The following is a 17904-nucleotide window of genomic DNA, read 5'->3' on the forward strand; positions in this document are numbered from 1 at the left end:
AAGCTGCCTGTTGGCCACATTTGGCCCAAAACACTATTGAGGGCACCTTAAACCAAATTAAAATGTAATTGTAAATATTTAGCAAAATAAATAAAAATATAATGAAACATAAAGAATATCAATGTATCGTTTTCTAAGTCAATATGAGGCCCACAGGGATCCTTATGTATGATTTAGTGGCCCCCATTTCTATCTGAGTTTGATACCTCTGCACCATAACATACCCGACATGGAGTCATCCAACCTCTGCCTGAAGATCTCTAAGGAGAGGAACTTGGTCACCTCCAGAGGCAGTCCATTCCACATCTGGACAATTCTAATTTAGGTTCTGTCTTCTTAGACCAAAAAGAAAAAGCCCAATCCCTCCTTCACAGGATAGGTGACAATCGTTCAAATACTGGCACACAATCAAATCCACCCCCACCCCACCAAAAACGTGCTTAACTCCTTCAGCTGATCTTCAGCCCTTCCTGGGAAAGTAGTCTGAGGACTATGTGCCTATTTTTTCCACTATTTGGCTGAAACCAAAATTACTTAGTAAATAGCAAAGTCCTGAGAAAAGAGACATTTTTTCCTGCTGTCGAGAAAATGCAACTCCCTCCTTTTGCTGCAGGAGTGAGGGATTATGAACGTGGAATATTACATGTACTGTCACATATGTCAATGTGTTAGTTTTGCTAAACTGCCCCATTTTTCCTTCTTTATTAATAGTTGTTCCAAAGGAAAGCTCACCAGGGAAGGAAGGAGTAAAAAATTTGGAAATTAAGGTGACATAAAAACAAAAAAAAATCAATAAAAATAATTTCCTTCTAGAACTAAATTGACTGCTCCCTTCCAATGTTCAAGGGCCATATCATGGCCCTTGAAACTTAATCTTCTTATCATCGGTGTCATGCAGCCACCTACCCACATGAGCAAAAGCACCAAGAAGTGACAGTTTTGAGTTATATTCAGAGAACACAACTCCTTTAGCTGAAGTATTTTTTCCTTGGTAGGTAATGGGGAACCACTGCAGATTTTTTTAGCAGGAGTGGTGGGGAATAAAGAGACTTGAGCTGTGCTATGGGAAAATCAATATGGTGGCATTGTGAATGATGAATTTTCAAGAAGAGTGACTAGAAGAGGGAGTTAAGTTAGAAGACTTTCAATAGTCCATGCAAGACATAATGAAGCCCTGAACAAAGGTAGTGACAGCAGGAATGGGAAAGAGCAGAAAAACATGACAAATGTTGTGAAAGAAAAATCAGTTAAGACTTGGTGAACAGATGGAGGAAGAGAGAGAGGACGGAAACATTGAAGATTCTGAGGTTTCAGGCCTAAATGACAAGAAAGGTGGTTAATTAATGAGCTCAAGGAAATCTGGAGAATGAGCAACTTTTAGCGTGTGGTGCAGTGTAAAGAGTTTTGGATTTGAAGGCAAAGGACTTGGAATCAAATACCAATCCTGTCCTTACTACCTGTGTGACTTTGAATAAGTCACTTCCCTTCTTCCCCAGCCCTCAGATTCCTTACCTGTAAAATGAGAAGGCTAGACTGGATAACTTCTCAGTTCCCTCCTACCTCCTAATCTATCCTATGAGTCTGGTTTCATTTCCTATATGTTGATAGTATCTGCAGGAAACCAAGATGGAGGTAGGTGGTGGGCAACTGGAAATTCAGGCCTAGAGCTGAGATAAAGAGAGATCAGACTTACAGCTGTTGATTTTGGAATTGTTTATATACAAGGCATAGTGGTAAGCCATGAAACAGACATGATTACTGAGAGAAAGACTATAAAGAACAAAGATAAGAAGGTGAAGGCCAGAAGTTTGGGAAGAATTAAGGGAGTGGCAGGAAGAAGATAAAAGAAAAAATAGACAAAGGAGGGGAATCAGGAGAGAGCAATGTTGTTAAAGTCGAGGGAGGAGGGAATATGAATATTAATAATAACAGTAATAGCCAACATTTATATGGCTGCTAAGTGAAGCAGCGGATAAAGCACTGGGCCTGGAGTCAGAAAAACCTGAGTTCAAATTTGACTTCAAACACACTGGGTGACCCTGGGCAAGTCACTTAATCCTGTTTGCCTCAGTTTCCTCATCTGTAAAAATGAGCTGGAAAAGAAAACAGCAAACTACTCCAGTAACTTTGCCAAGAAAACCCCAAATGGGGTCACGGTGGAAATGACTGAACAGCAAAAATATCTAAATATCTCTTTAGGGTTTACAAAGTACTTCATGTATTTTATTTCATTAATCTTGACATTGATAGCTCTTCATTTCGCAGTTGATGAAACTGAGGCTGAGAGAGTTTAAATGATTTGTCAGGGATCACACAGCTAGTAAGGATTCAAACCCTGGCCTTTCTGTCTTCCATTCTATTCACTGTGCCAATTAGTTTCCTCAAGGTTCTGCAGTGGACTACGGTGTTAAATGTGGCCAAGAGATCAAGAAGGATGAGGCCTAAGGAAAAGCTTAAACTCTAGTGTTTGATTACTGGTTACCTTCAGTGGGCAGTTTTAGTTATGTGGTAGAGATAGAAGCCAGACCCCAAGAAGCTGAGGAGTGAGGGATGGGTGAGGCAGTGGGGTCAATGATATTCTTTGTTCCTATGTTTGGCAATGAAAGGAAGGAGAGGAATGGGACAATAGCTAAAGATGGCAGAAGGCTCAAGAGTAGCTTTTCTTTGGATAGGGGAAATTAATATTTCTGCACATGAAGCTAAGGAGTCAACGGAGAGAGAGAGGAAGATTGAAACACAAGCAGGAAAAAAAGTGGACTGATTAACAGTGTGGATGTCAAAGAGGACAAGAGGGAATGGAAATAGAATCACAAGTGGAAGGTGTAGGCTTGAAATAAAAATATTTGTTTTAATTGTTCCCCTAAAATTAGTTGTCACTGTCCAATGGGTTAGTGAATTCTTCCAATTTTGTGTCATCTGAAAATCTGATAAGCAAGCCCCTTATGCCCCTCATGCTTAAATCATTTATTTAAATGTCCAACAGATCAGGGCCAAGAACCAGACCCTTGATAGTCCACAAGAAGAATCCCTCAGTACTCTTAAAGTCTGGTCATTCAACCAGCCAGAAATCTATTTACTGGAGCCAACTTCAAAAAACCACATTTCTCCATTATGTCCACAAGAATATAATGAGAAAGGTCGTCAAGAGACTTGCTGAAATCCAGACATGCTATATTTGCAACATTAGAAAATTCTTCACCCACTTAATGGGCTACCTTCTTCAACATCTTTTGGAAACACTTCATTTCACAGCGCAGAAAAGGGAAGGGTACGAATGTCTATAACCACCAACTTACTATATTTTTATTATTACTCCCTGAGCCACAGTTTAATTGTCATTACTGTGACCAAATGGGTCTTGGGGAATAGTGAGGCAGGATCTATAAAATGCTTTGTGAACATGAGGAAAGCACAGTCAAAACCACTGAAAAGTATTTCAGCAGCTTGGTGCAGTGGAAAGCATACTACATTTGGAGCATCAAAGGGTCTGGGTTCAAATCTCAGGTACTATCTGTATATCATGAGCAAATCATTTAACCTCTCTTGGCCTTGGTTTCTTCATGTATAAAAGGAAGGGGTCGAACTAGATAACCTCAATGGATAACCTATATCCCTTCTATCTCTAAATCTCTGTTCTATGAGTAGTTTCCATTTCCATCTGCCCCAAAACACACACACACACACACACACACACACACACACACACACGTATATGAGTTGGGGAAAAAATTTTTTCAAAACACACAAAGAGGGCTTGAAAGTTATAACTTCAGATTATTTGACAGTTAGGAACTGAGGTCGTCCAGGCTGCCTTCAATAGCTATGCATTCAAAACTCCACTGGGCAGCTATGAATTAAGTTTTTTAACCTAGGTGAAGCTGGGCAAATTATTCCCAGATGCTGTGGACTGATTGCCAGCACTCCAACTGGCAATCAGTCAGGCAAAGGATGGGTTTAATCTGAGAATGCCCCCATTCTGCACATTTGCCTGTAGCATGAGAAGGGGAGGGGGCTGCAAACACTGACTGTTTTTATTAACCTGGATTGCCAGCAAGATCCAGCTAGTTCCAAGACATGAATGGCATTTTTGTTACAGGCTGGACATCAAAGACTTACACATATGTTTACCCAAATCTTGAAACAGAGTGGACCTGGAGGTCGTTGGCGTCAGGTATTAGATATTCCTAAGGATCTTACGGGCATCAATTTGCCAAGTTTGTAGGATTCAAAAAAAAGGGCAGGGGGAAGAGTAATATTAGAGACCATGTTGCTGGCACTTTCCCTTACATGGCCTCCTACCAGTCCCTCAAGCAAGGAGGGATGCTTTTTTATGCCACAGACACCCCAAGTTGTTTTCCTTTGGGTGTGCAATCTGATGAAATTGATGTTTTTGGCTACTGCTCTATGTTCCTTTCACATTGACACCTATGGATGTTTTAAAGGGAAACTGGATCCATGTGGCTACAATTCCTCTATAACTAAAGATTCTTATATACCTCATCAATATGCATGAGTGGGAAAGGAGCTTTCTTTTCTAAGAAACCCTTTTCTAAGAAAAACTGAGCTCTAACCAGCCAAGAACAAACTTGAAACCTTACATGTTGGATGTTTGCTTCCAAAGGCAAGTGTTCCTAAGGGACAATTGCAGCCTGTCCAACCTAAGGATTTGATGATTGCTACTCAATCTGGGGAAGAACGGGAAGGAGATAGGGTGTTGCAGTGGAAAAAAATCATGGGATTTGAAGGCAGAGGACAAATCTCAGATTTATGATATTGGGTGATATTGGAGAGATCATTTAACCATGCTACACCTCCCTTGTTTCATCTGTAAAATCAAAGGGTTGGACTAACTGAACTGGAAGGGATCTTCTGACTCTACATACATAAAGCATAGGCTTTATGAGAAGAAGCATAATGGGAGGGATGACTGGACTTTAAAAAGGGGGGAAAGAGAAATCTGGCGAAATGGCAGAAATAACGTTATCTCAGGCGAAGGATGAGTATATAGGAAAGAACTGGTGAGGGCAAGAGAAGCAAGGAAGTAGGCAAGATGGAAATCATTTTCTAATTCACCCAATATGTATTGAGCGCCTACTAGAAAGGCCGCCTGGTTCAACAGAAGATGGGCAGGGGCCTGGGTTCAATACGGGTTCTGCCATTTACTACTCACATGACATTAGGTATGTCACTTAACTTCTCTGGCCTCAGCTGAAAAATGAGCAAATCAGATTCATTCTCTGAGATCCCTTCTATTTCTAAATCTGAAACTGTAATTTATAAAGCTTAGCATGGAGTTTATGGTCTGGTATAAGGATATGACAAAATCAAACTGGGAGAAGAGGAGCCATCCCTTGGCTAACTCCTTAATCTGCCCTAATCGCTGAATGGGCATTGCCTCAGTCAAAGTGAGATTGCTCAGCAATTAAAGGAAGGAGGGAGGGAGGGAAAGAAGGAGGGAGGGAGGAAAGGAGGAAGGAAGGGAGGAATGGAGGGAGGAAGAAAGGAAGGGAGGGAGGAAGGAAGGAAGGCAGGAAGGGAGGGAGGAAGGAAGGGAGGAAGGGAGGAAGGAAGGGAGGGAGGAAAGAAGGAAGGAAGAAAGGAAGGGAGGGAGGGAGGGAGGAAGGAAAGGGAGGAATGCAGGGAGGGAGGAAGAAAGGAAGAAAGGAAGGGAGGGAGGGAGGAAGGAAGGAAGGAAGGGAGGGAGGAAGGAAGGAAGGAAGGAAGGAAGGAAGGGAGGGAGGGAAGAAGGGAGGGAGGGAGGGAGGAAGGAAGGGAGGGAGGAAGGGAGGGAGGAAGGGAGGGAGGGAGGAAGAAAAGGGAGGGAGGGAGGAAGGGAGGGAGGAAGGGAGGGAGGAAGGGAGAAAGGATGGACATTTATTAAGTGCTCACTATCTGCCAAGCATTGAGGGATACAAAAATAAAAATTGGTCCCTTGTCTTGAGGAGCTTACAGTCTGATAAAGGCAGACAACACAGGAGCCAGATGAAGGCCACCAGGACCTTGGGTATATCACAAAGGAAGGATTTCTAGGAAGACTTAGACTAGGATTACACAGGACAAAAAGGCACAGATGAATGGGCTGTAATCTGCACCAGTAAAGAGATTAATGATCCTCAGAAACACAATTTCATTTTCATCTTTGGTTAGGAAGCCTTGGACAGTTTTTGTGGTAATGGATACATTCAATGCTGACCAGCCAATATGCTCATCATTCTATTGCCTGCTTTTTCATCCCATTACATGGGCTTGTCTTCCTCCATGCCTAGAATATACTCCCTCCTAATCTCCACCTCTTACAGTCTTTAGCTTCCTTCAAAGTTCATCTCAGGTTCTGCCTCCAATATAAAAACCCTTTTCTTATCCCCCAAGTTGTTAGCGTTTCCCCCTTTCTCAACTTATATTGTATGTAATGATATTACACATAATCTGGTATTGTAAGCAATCTGATATAATTAAATATCATGTAATTTTCTGAAATAATATGATATTTAATATCCCACCAGTTTTATTTCTGTGATTCTATGTAGATTAAGCTCCTTGAGGGAAGGGACTATTTTTTGTTGTTTTGTTTTGTTTCCCCAGGCCCAAGCAGAATACTTTTCACATATCCAGATAGAGATAGATATGAAAAACATATAATATTTTATATAATACATAATATATATTATATATCTTTAATGGGACCTATCATGTTCATCAGTGTAGACTGACTTCATCAGTTTCACACAGGGACAGGAGATGACTTGCATCATGTCATACCTCCAGAATGTGTCAAAGATGGGACTTGAACCCAGTTCTTCCTGGCTTTCATTTCTTCAGAGTAACTAGGAGGTGCAGGGGATACAGTATCAGGACACAGAGTCAGGAAGACCTGAGTTCAAATTTGACTTCTGACACATCCTAGCTATATGATGTCATTTAACTCCTATTTGCCTCAGTTTCCTCATCTGTAAAAACAGGGATAAATGATAGCACTTACCTCTCAGGGTTGTTGTAAGGATCAAATGAGATGTTAAGTACAAAGCATTTAGCACTGTGCCTGACACACAGTAAGCAACTACATAAATGTTCATTGTCATCGATACTACTATTATTTAAGGCCAATGCTCTATACCAGGGTTTCTGGAACTTTTTCCACTTGGTACACCTTTTCACTTTTGGACAGCATTGGTTGGCACTGCATGGCCCAAGGGCATGCGCAGTGCAAAGTGCACCTGCTCTGTGTTCAGAACCAAGGCTGCAGTAAAGTTGCAGGATGCAACACAGACAAGCGCTGCCAGAAACATCTTGGATTCGTTACTGCTTGATTTTTAATTAATTTTTGGTCATTGCCCATTCAGAAACCTTTTACTGTTGCCAAATTTGTCACTACCCCATATGGGGTCACGACCCACAGTTTAAGAAGCACTGAAGATGCAACCTCTCCAGACTTGCACGTAGTAGATACCTTATAAATGTTGGTGGAACTGGATGATTTACAGAGACAGGTAAGTTTTTGAGAGTTAATTGCTCAGCCCTCCTATTCCCTCTGGGAACTGAAAGCAACAGTCTCACAATAGAGGCCTTCCTTAGGCTTTGTAGAAAAGGACTGTTACTGGACCATGGAAGAGAGAGAGCTTTTGTTACATAAGATTATTAATGAAGAGAATGAATTGTACCCAGATTGAACACTGTTTACCGGGGCTAGCTGTCACCTCAGCCATGGAAATGACTTTTTTTTTAGGACAGAACTCTTCTGTGACTATATTCAGTGTCAGAGGATTTTGCCTGGAAAAATGCAAATACAGCTAAGCCCTGCTAAGTGGGGGCCCCATAAGGTGGTTCACAGAAAAAGCATTAAGTTTTACAATTAGATCTTGAGATTCAAGAGCTTTTGTGTTCTTAGCCCCACTTTGCCCCAAACCACTGGTTCACTGGGTTGATTCCCCAACTCCCTCCTGCTTCAAAAGGACAAAGGGAAGATCAGTTAGATAATTGCCCTGCTCAGGTTCCTTGGAGAAAGCTCTTATGTAAATTCTCCATGGGGGCTTAGAAAGAGAAGGTGGAAGAAGCCATGGAAAGCATGCAGGGACAAAAAAGAATAAGGCCAACCCCTAAAAATAGAATCCTTTTGGATGCAGGTAAAAAGAATCAGTGAAGGGAAGCAAGGCAGATCTTGTCAGGAAAGAGAAAAAGACCAAGCGGAGCAAATCGATACCCTAGGAAGTGAATTGGGGAGTGCCCCTAAATGGACAGGGATTTGAAAACTCAACTTTACACCTCTCTTTCTTTATCAAGGGAACCCAAGCCCAGGGCCTTGCACATTTATGAAATAGCATACAAAAGATAATTTATTTAAAAAAAAAGGCTGAACTCTCTTGGCTTCTCAGAGGAAGAGTTCCCAGATAAAGTGAAATGGGATTACATAATAATAGAGATCTTCAAGGTTTGCAAAGTACTTTATAAATACTGTCTCATTTTCTCCTCCCAGCAACCCGGGAGGTAGGTGTGTTATCATCCCCATTCAACAGATGAGAAAACAGAGGCAGAAAGAAATTAAGTAACTTGCCCGCGGTTACACAGCTAGTAAGTGTCTAAGGCAATATTTGAACTCAGATCTTTCTGATTCCAGGTCCAACTTTCTATCCATCTACCCACATGCTACCTAACTTGCCGTGCAAAATTCCAAAATAGAATTTAATAAGGCCAAGGAGAGAGAGTAGGCTTACAGTGAGAAAGACCTGAGTTCAAAATCTATCTTTGATACAGTATAACAAGTTACCATTCAAATAAGGTTTTAAGGGTTACAAAGTACTTGATATCATTTGATCATCACAAACTTTCTGTGAGTTTGCTACTGTTACTATCCCTATTTTGCCCATGGCGGAACTAAAGCTGAAAAAGGTTATGTGAATTGCCCAGAGTCACACAACTGGTAAATGTCAAAGGCAGAATTGAAGCCCAAGTGTTCCTGACTCCAAGCCCAGCAATATATCCACTATACCAATCAACAGTGGGCCCATGGGCAAATCATGGGCAAGCTGAAGGGCACCTGTGGAGCTTCATTGGTAGAGGGAGCTTCCTCACCACAAAATACACCAATTACAATACCAGTGAAATCATAGTTCAGGTTTTAAAAAGTTGGGCCAATATTGAGAGAATGTACTATAAATAAAGGAATTAAAAGGGGGGGCAGCTAGATGACGCAGTGAGTAGAGCACCAGCCCCGGAGTCAGGAGGACCTGATTTCAAATTCGACCTTAGACACTTGACACATATACTAGCTGTGTGACCTTGGGCAAGTCACTTAACCCCAATTGCCCAGCCAAAAAGCAAAATAAACAAACAAACAAATAAATAAATAAAAAGATAGAAAGATAGATGAATGAATGAATGAATGAATGAGGGAATTGAAGACAAGAAGCAATATGAAAAGTCGAAGCCTAGTAACAGCAAAGGATCTTGGGGTATGGGTATGTTTTTTTTAAAAACTGACAAACAGCATTTTCACAAGGAAAATATTTAAAGAAATTTACCAAAAATCAACAAACTATACTATAAAAATTTGCTTGAAAATTTAATCTCAATGTTGTGCAAATTTATATGCTTAGAAGAAAGTGGAACTTTAGATACAACAAAAGCAAAAAAAAAAAAAACTAGCAACACACAAGTCAAAAAGTAACAATAAATGGCAGTGCTTTTAGCTTATATTTTTTTGAATCAACTAATATTCCATCCCAGAAGGGGACACATCTCGGACTCTAGAGTAAGTCTTGAGTAATAAAAAAATGTAAAATTTTTTTAGAATTTTAAAAGTTGAAAAAAATTGGATAAAGTCCAAAGGAGAACAACAGGTTTCTGAGGAATGAAAGGGAGGTTAAGGGGCTGTGGAGACTAAGAAATAAGTATAGTTAGGTCCACAAGCCTAAGTACAGGTGGGGAGAGATATAATAATTGATGGTCTTAAAATATTTTACAAGGGACCTACTACTAATCACTTACTAAGACAGAAGAGAAAAATAATGATCAAACATTTGGGGGACAAAATATCAGCTGTTGAGTCCCCTTTGGGCCTCAGTTTCCTCATTTGTAAAGCAGGAGCTGAACTTGACCTCTAAAGAAACACTAAATGAAGACAATCAACCAGCAGAAAACCACTAATTATATCAGACCCTAGGACCTCAGTTTCTCTCATACTGATTCAGTCTTGGCTGCCAGGACTCCTTCTCTCCATTGTGAAATGCCCAGCCCATGGGGATTTGGTACATACTGGGCCAATTCATTTAGCTTGTTTTCCTTCCAACGGTGGATGAGTTTCTCTCTAATGGCATGTGCCCTTAAGGTACTCTTTTGTAAGCTCAGATCTAGAGTAGAACACAGAAATGTACTAGAGGGAGGGAGAAGCTGCTAAAAAAAGAGATCCCATTCTCAGTTTCTTCTGGCCTACACAGCATAGCCTCGCTCTTACTAATGATTCTGTCGATATATGTAGCATATGACAATGACACAAGACATGCCCCTATCAGAACCCAAGGGTATCAGTCCTTTGATGGGAAAGAGCAGGTCCTGTTTTTCTACTAGACTACACAGAAATAGGCATGGGCCCAACAAGAGTGGGTTTGTGTAAACACAGGGCTCTGACTACATCAGGTTTCAAGCTGCTTTTGTCCCAACAGCTGATGTCTCAACACCCAACAGAGAGTTAATCTGATGAGACAGCATCAGGTACATTTTACAAGCTTGTGGACAAATTGGTTGTTTTAGCTAATTTTGAAACCTTTGTTTTGAACCCAGATTGGTGGGTTAAAGTGCTCCCTAGTTTCTCATTTTCACTATGAATAAATAACACAAAAGCAGAATCAATATGAAGATGGAATGCTATCAGAAGGTATATTTTGTTTCCAAGGATTCCAAGCAATCCATCAGGAGAACATGGTTCTAAAAACCCTCTCCCAATCACTCCACTTAAACCCTGAGTTCACTAGGTTTGGAAAGGCTTATCACCATGTTGAAAAGAGGGTAGAAGAAATTTTAGGCCATGGTAATTTACATAGGCCATCTTCTAAGTTAGAGAGGGACTGGCCTTGGTGTCAAAATCACAAATCCTGTAGAAATTCAAGTATTAGATTTTCAGGGAATCTCACTGATTTGGTCTTCAGTGAATCTCACTCTTATACTTCCTATTCTCCCTCCCCCTAACCAATAGAATGTAAGTTCCTTGAAGAGAGCAACCACTGATCCCAGGTGGGACCAAGTGGGAAATGTACCATCTTCGTTCTCTTGGCAACTGAAGTGATATATTGAAATGGACTGAATTTTCTGCATCTGCTGTGCAAAGTACTTTACATGGAAAACTATGCCCAAGAAGAACTTTCAACCAATGTGAAAAATCACCCTCCTGATTATATAACTGTTTATTGGAATCATCTCAAGGGAATTTCCCTATTGGGAAACATCATGATTCCACAACCAGCTATATGTGGGTCCCTCAGTCAACCTCTGAGTCCAGAAGAATTCAGGAGTTAATCAAACACTGCCAATACATTCCTTTTTATTTTCTGCTGTCTTTTTTTTGTTTGTTTGTGCTTGCTTGTTTGAATTAGGGTCCTTTCAATTCCATAGCAAAGGAGCTCAAGATGGTGTTGGCAAAACACCATGATACCATTGTGGAAAGTGGTAAAAAACACCATTTTCAAAATTTGTCACAGGAGGTTCAAAGAGGTACAGGACGTAGGGTGAAACCATTCATTCCTCATCAATGGTTCAGGATTAGGATTCCTATTTTTCAGATTTAGAAAATGAAGCTATAGAAAGGTTTGCTCAGTATTTTTTCCAGGTAAAAGAATAAAAATATTAAGGAAAATGAGACTAGATCTTTGACTGTATTGCATATGGTCTGTGGCTGAGCAATCCTTGCCACACTCCCTGTTAGAATATCACTTTTTGCAGATACCCTCTTAGCCCCCATTGTGCTCCCCATTTATTCATTCATTCCCAAGATTCCAAAGTGATGATGATGATGATGGCAACTAACATTTCTATGGCACTTTAAGATCTGCAAAGTGTTTTACAGCTCATTTCATCCTCACAACAACCCTGTGAAGTAAAGTTATTATTATCCCCATTTTTAAATGGAGAAACTGAGGCTAGGAGAGGTTAAAAGATTTGCCCAGGTCCCACCACTATAAATGTCTGAGGCAAGAATCTAATTCAGGTCTCCCTGACTCCTAAGTCAGCACTCTATCCACTATGCTCCCCAGATGAACAGATCAATCCCAACATTTTGCAGTTGAGAAAACTTAGGTTTAAAGAATTTGAGTGAATTGGCCAAGGCCACAGACACAGTAAGAATCAAAGTCAGAATCAGGACCCATGTCTTCCAATTCAAAATCCAGTGTTCTTCCATCTCTTTCCTCATTTCAATATGTTTATTGAATGTTTATCACACAGAAGACACTGTACCAGACAAATATTCCTAGTCTTCCACTGACCGTGGTTCTCACTCAGAAGGTAGTACTGAATGTCAAAATCTTGTTATTAAATGTCTTCCTGGGTCCTGGATTTAGCTATGCTCTGAGTCAAATCATTGGATCACAGATTTAGACCCTGGGAGTTGTCTAGTCCCTCCTTCTCATTTTACAGATGAGAATACCGAGGCCCAGAAATGTTCAATGTCTTTCCCAGAGTCTCACAGGTAGTGTCAAATGTGCCAGTACAGCTCTAAGGTATTTAATGATGCTCTCAGCATCTACAATGATGCACAGCTTATCTGTCCATCAAACAGACCAGATAACAAGTGTGTCGTCCCTGTTTCCTAATCGTGGGTTAGGAAACATGTGTCACACACTGTCATACAGAAAGCTTTCTTTTCTCCTCACTGAGATCACATAGGAGAAACTAAAAGAGAGGAGAATAGGCTTGATCCTGAAAGATTCCTTTAAAATGCTCCAAAATTTAATATGACATCTCTTTGTTGTTGTTTCAATTCAGTCACATCCAACTCTTTGTGACCTCATTTGGGGTTTTCTTGGCAGAGATAAGTGGTTTGCCACTTCTTCCTCCAGATTATCTTACAGATGAGGAAACTGAGGCAAACAGGATTAAGTCACTTGCCCAGAGTCACATAGCTAGCAAGTATCTGAGGCCAGGTTTGAACTCAGGAAGGTAAGTCTTCCTGACTCCAGGCCCAGCACTCTATCCACTGCTCCACCTAGCTGCCCCAAACAACATCTTATTGTTTTCCAGAAGAATTTAGTTTAGCGTCTGCACTTTCTTGACCCTCCACTCTGATTCAGGTCTTACTGCTACCAATTCCTAGCCACTATCAATACAGAACAGCTCTTTGGTTCAGCTAAAGATAATGTCTCCTCCAGACTGAACTCAGGTGGCTGACAGGATAAACGCAGCCGGTAGATGTAATAGACCGATTCAAGGAGATCAGATACATTCCTGGCTCTGAGGTGAACTTTCTGCATAACATTGGTCAAATCATTTCATTTCTGTGTATTGCCTCGCACCTGGCAAGAAGAAATGTGTTTATTCGCATTTATTCCCTCCCCAGGGAGGTGTGATGCCCAAGTTTTAATGATGCAAGGGCACTTGAAGCTTGTGGGATTAAACGCTCTGAATAAATACCAAGGATGACCCTTTTCAAATGGCACTCTTCCTCATGGTTGATTGTAAGCCTTTTGAGCACACACCATATGCTATTAATGCCTCGCTCCACGAAAGACCAAGCACACTGTCAGAACTCACCAAATAATAAAGAGTCCATCAGGATTTATGCAGCCCTAGAGAGCCTCCCTAGCTATCTGAAAGCTCATCTAACAAGCCCCAACAATTGAGAACTCAGCAGGTTGGTTTCCCATCAGCTTAAGTGCTCTGTCCAGGCACTGAAAGCATCTTAGCATTCCCAGGCTCCCGACCTCTCCTTGACAGCCCAGCACCTTCCCCACTCTCTCCTCCCAGCCTTCAGCAAATCCTCCAGGTCAAGTGTCGCTGTTTTCCCCCTGGCCTGTTTGTCTGGACAAAAGAAAGAAGACTTAGGGGAAGATCCTTGGCAACCAGTCACTTCTCCATTCTTTTGTTTGCTTGCTTGTAAAACCTTCCAGATTAATGTAAAGTCTGTCCTCAATCAGGCCCTTTGTTTTCCAGTCAGCAGTTCTCCAACCTGTTCTTTTGTAGTTCCCCGTTTGCCCAGGAGTTTAGTAATCTATTGTTTAACCCTACTCCAGGATTCCTTGGCTGCTCAGTGGCAGCTTCAGGGAGTGGACAAAGAGGAGACTGCAGCAGAAAGCAGGGCTGCCTTTGAATTCTGCTTCCCACACCCAGTATCTGAGTGATCACCTGCAAGCCGCTGAAATCTGGTGAACTCAGGACCACCAATGGCACTTACCTCACTGGGCCCATGAGAGGCCCAGAAGAGATGTGTTTATATGTACATGTGTGTAAAGATGTTCACATGTGCTATTCATCCTTTGTACTCAAAGAGGAACGATGACAGCACCACGTAGGGGGAAGGGCATGGAATAAACATTTATTTAGCACCCACTATATGCCAGGTACCATGCTAAATACCTTACAAATATCTCACGCCAATCCTTGGGAGGTAGGTCCTATATTACCCCCACTTTACAGTTGAGAGAACTGAGGCAGGCAAAGGGTAAGGGACTTGTCCAAGGTCACACAGGAAGGTCTGAGATCAGATACACACACACACACACACACACAATGTTTTCTAATCATTACAGCCTTGATAGTCCAGACCTATGATCTCAGTGATATGAATTCTGAGTGAGGAAATAATATAACACACATATACACATATCTGCGTGCCTACACATATGCATACACACACATAATAATAATAGTAATTATTACAGATTATAACATTTTAGATAAAATATTGAATATTTAAATTATTGACCATTAATTACATTACATTATTAAATATCAAAAACAACAATATTTATATAGCATTAAGGCTTCCAAAGCACTTTACAAATATCTCACTTCATCCTCACAACCACCATTTTACAGATGAGGAAACTAAGGTAGATAAAGGTAAAGTGACTTGCCCAAGGTCACAGAGCTAATAAGTATCTAAGGCTGAATTTAAATTCAGGTCTGCCTGACTCCGGGTGCAGGGCTCTATCCACTGAGCTACCTAGCTGTCAAAAAAAAAAAAGGAAAATGCCTTTACCTTAACAGGTAAGCACTAAAGTAGTCCAGACCTATGATCTCATTGGTGTAAACTCTGGATGAGGAAATTACAACAACAAACAACCACAATAATAATTACTATAGTTCCTTATGTGTGTATATGTAGGTATGTATGTGTATATAGGTGACAAAGTGGATAAAGTGCTGGTCCTGGAGTCAGGAAGACTCTTCTGCCTAAGTTCAAATCTGGCCTCAAACACTTACTGGCTGTGTGACCCTGGGCAAGTCACGTAACCCTGTTTACCTCAGTTTCCTCATCTGTAAAGTGAGCTAGAAAAGGAACCACTCTAGTTTTTCTGCCAAGCAAACCCCAAATGGGACCACAAAGAGTCAGACATGACTGAAAATGACTCAACAACGACATGTGTGTGTTATTATGTATCATCATCATCATCATTATTCCTTCTATTAGCCACAATTGTCTATAAGGCATTCCCCCATAAACTTTTCTATCCATTGGATACCATGCTGAGACTTGAGACTCCCTGTCTTTGTTTCTCATGAATCTTGGCTTCTCTGCTCAGGGGGGCTAAGGAACATTCAGGTATCTTTGTTCACAAAGTTTCAACCCCATAGCTCATAACACCTACGGCCGCTGCATATATGTATGTGTGTGTGTGCATACACACACACACACACACATACATACATATAGACACATACATATATATATATATGTATATATCCTTACCCCACCTTGGAGTTGACCTAAGTGTACAAGGGGCAATAGCATAATAGCACAAAACATAAGCAATTCCTTCCACAGAGTCCACATACCCATCAAGTCAATGTTCTTGCCATCCCCTGCTTCCCTCTTATTGGCCTCCCACATCTGCTGAACACCACCCCTTCCTCTTCCAATGGGCACCATATTCAAGGAGAACAAGAAATGCTATGTAACATTTCCTAGGGATAAGTCAGAAACTCAATAAATTTTTCTAAATGTAATTTAGAAAAGGTTTAATAACAAAGCAGAGCCTCAGACTGGAAGTCGAGTGGCTTAAAAAGTATAGGGGTTTTCTTGGCAAAGATACTGGAGTGGTTTACTATTTCTTCCTTCAGTACATTTTACAGACAAGGAAACTGAGGCAAACAGGGTGAAGTGACTTGCTTAAGGTCACATGGCTAATAAGTATCTGAGGTCAAATTTGAACTCATGGAGATGAGTCTTCCTTACTCTAAACCTGGCACTCTTTCCACCGAGTCACTTAGCTGCCCCTTCTTTAATTGAGAGTTGTCTATCTCAGTGAAATCACACATTTATTCCCTATTTGTATTGGATAATACAGATGTTTACCTGGATCAATAGGTGGAATATGACAACTGAACACACCAGGGGCAAAAACTGGAGTGTAAATATTTACAACCATGTATTCTGTACCACAAAGAAACCATCTGGAAGCAGGAACCATTAAGAAGCCCCTAAAATGAGCATCTGTGGCTAGGACAATCTTTAGAAGGACATTCTGAAAGAATGAATCCAAAGAAAGGTCCCAGGACCTCTTCCAGGGCTTTTACTCACTCATATCAACTGTGACCCAGCAGATTTAACATGACAGATTAAAAAGTCATAAGACCTCTCTTACCTGGCAAAGAAGGACGTTGCCACTGAGGTGCCCGGGGAAGTTTCACTGGCAGCACAGGGGCTGTGTGAGGCTGGAAAGCTGTATACGGAGGGTTTGTCTGCATTGTAGCGGTTCAGGGCAGCTTCTGTCAGTCCCTCCCGTCCAGGTTCAGTCATCAGCTGGGAAATCTAACAACAAAAAGAGGGCCGGGGCTCATTAGACAGAGCAGTTACTTCCTTCCTCACTCTTGTCATCTCTTTGGGTGAGGGCAGTCAGGCAGGGCCAGTGGGAACCGGAAAATGGGAGGGGGAGGGAGGGAATGAGAAGAGAGAGTCACATTCTCCCCATGTGTGTTCAGTTATGTGAACGTGCCCATAGCTTCTAGGGGGCTATTTGGTAGCACTTTCGCTGGGACGCCAACCTCATTTTCATTAAAAGTAATGGAATAAAATTACCCCCTGACATTGTAAGTTTCAATTACATCTGTGGTCTTTCTTCCATTTGGAGGAGAAAGCACAAACCATTTTCCCTACACTCTTTCACAACACACAGGAGGCATGGTGGCATTAACCAAAGCTTATTTCTTACAGGGTATGGCCACAAACACTCTAGAGTGCAAGCCTGGGACTAAAATTTTTTTAAAAATACCCACAATTTTACAAAGGAAGAAGATGAGTTGGAGAATGAAGAACAGGAAGAATTTGATGCTTCTTATCATAACATACCCCCAAAAATTCAAAGGAGAAAAATTCTGTCTTCAGCTGGGACCAAGTAGGAAATGCACCATCTTAGTTCTCTTGGCAACTGAAGTGATTTTTTTTTAACCAATTCAATTGCCCAGAATTTTCTTGGAGGGTTTCAATAGTTTAATGAACTTCTTCATCCAGATGACACATTAAGATAACTTATTTCTTCTTTCTTTGCACTACCCTACATTCAGAAACGGAAGCCTCTGTGGAAGGCAAAGGATAACCTCCTGTCTAAATTTGCCTTGATTCTCTTTCTATGCCTCCTTTGATTTAAAAAAAAAAAACACCTCCCTATTTCCATGTGTAAATGTGGTACCTTATGGAAAGATCTATGTTTAGGAAGTGCTAATCACAGTGAGGAAGCATTTATTAAGTGCTTACTGTGTTCC

The 17904-nt window shown here is 41.1% G+C and overlaps 1 protein-coding gene across 1 annotated transcript in view; it reads right to left on the reverse strand.

Moving 5' to 3' along the window:
- The window catches only part of KIF26B (kinesin family member 26B), a 599749-nt gene that overhangs the window by 299222 nt on the left and 282623 nt on the right, over positions 1–17904 (reverse strand). The window contains exon 4 of the mRNA XM_036756209.1: positions 16788–16954. Within this exon, the coding sequence (XP_036612104.1) occupies positions 16788–16954 (167 nt within the window). The remainder of the gene's footprint in view (positions 1–16787; positions 16955–17904) is intronic.

The sequence above is a fragment of the Trichosurus vulpecula genome, chromosome 4 (genome assembly GCF_011100635.1).
Source record: "Trichosurus vulpecula isolate mTriVul1 chromosome 4, mTriVul1.pri, whole genome shotgun sequence".
Lineage (NCBI taxonomy): Eukaryota > Metazoa > Chordata > Mammalia > Diprotodontia > Phalangeridae > Trichosurus > Trichosurus vulpecula.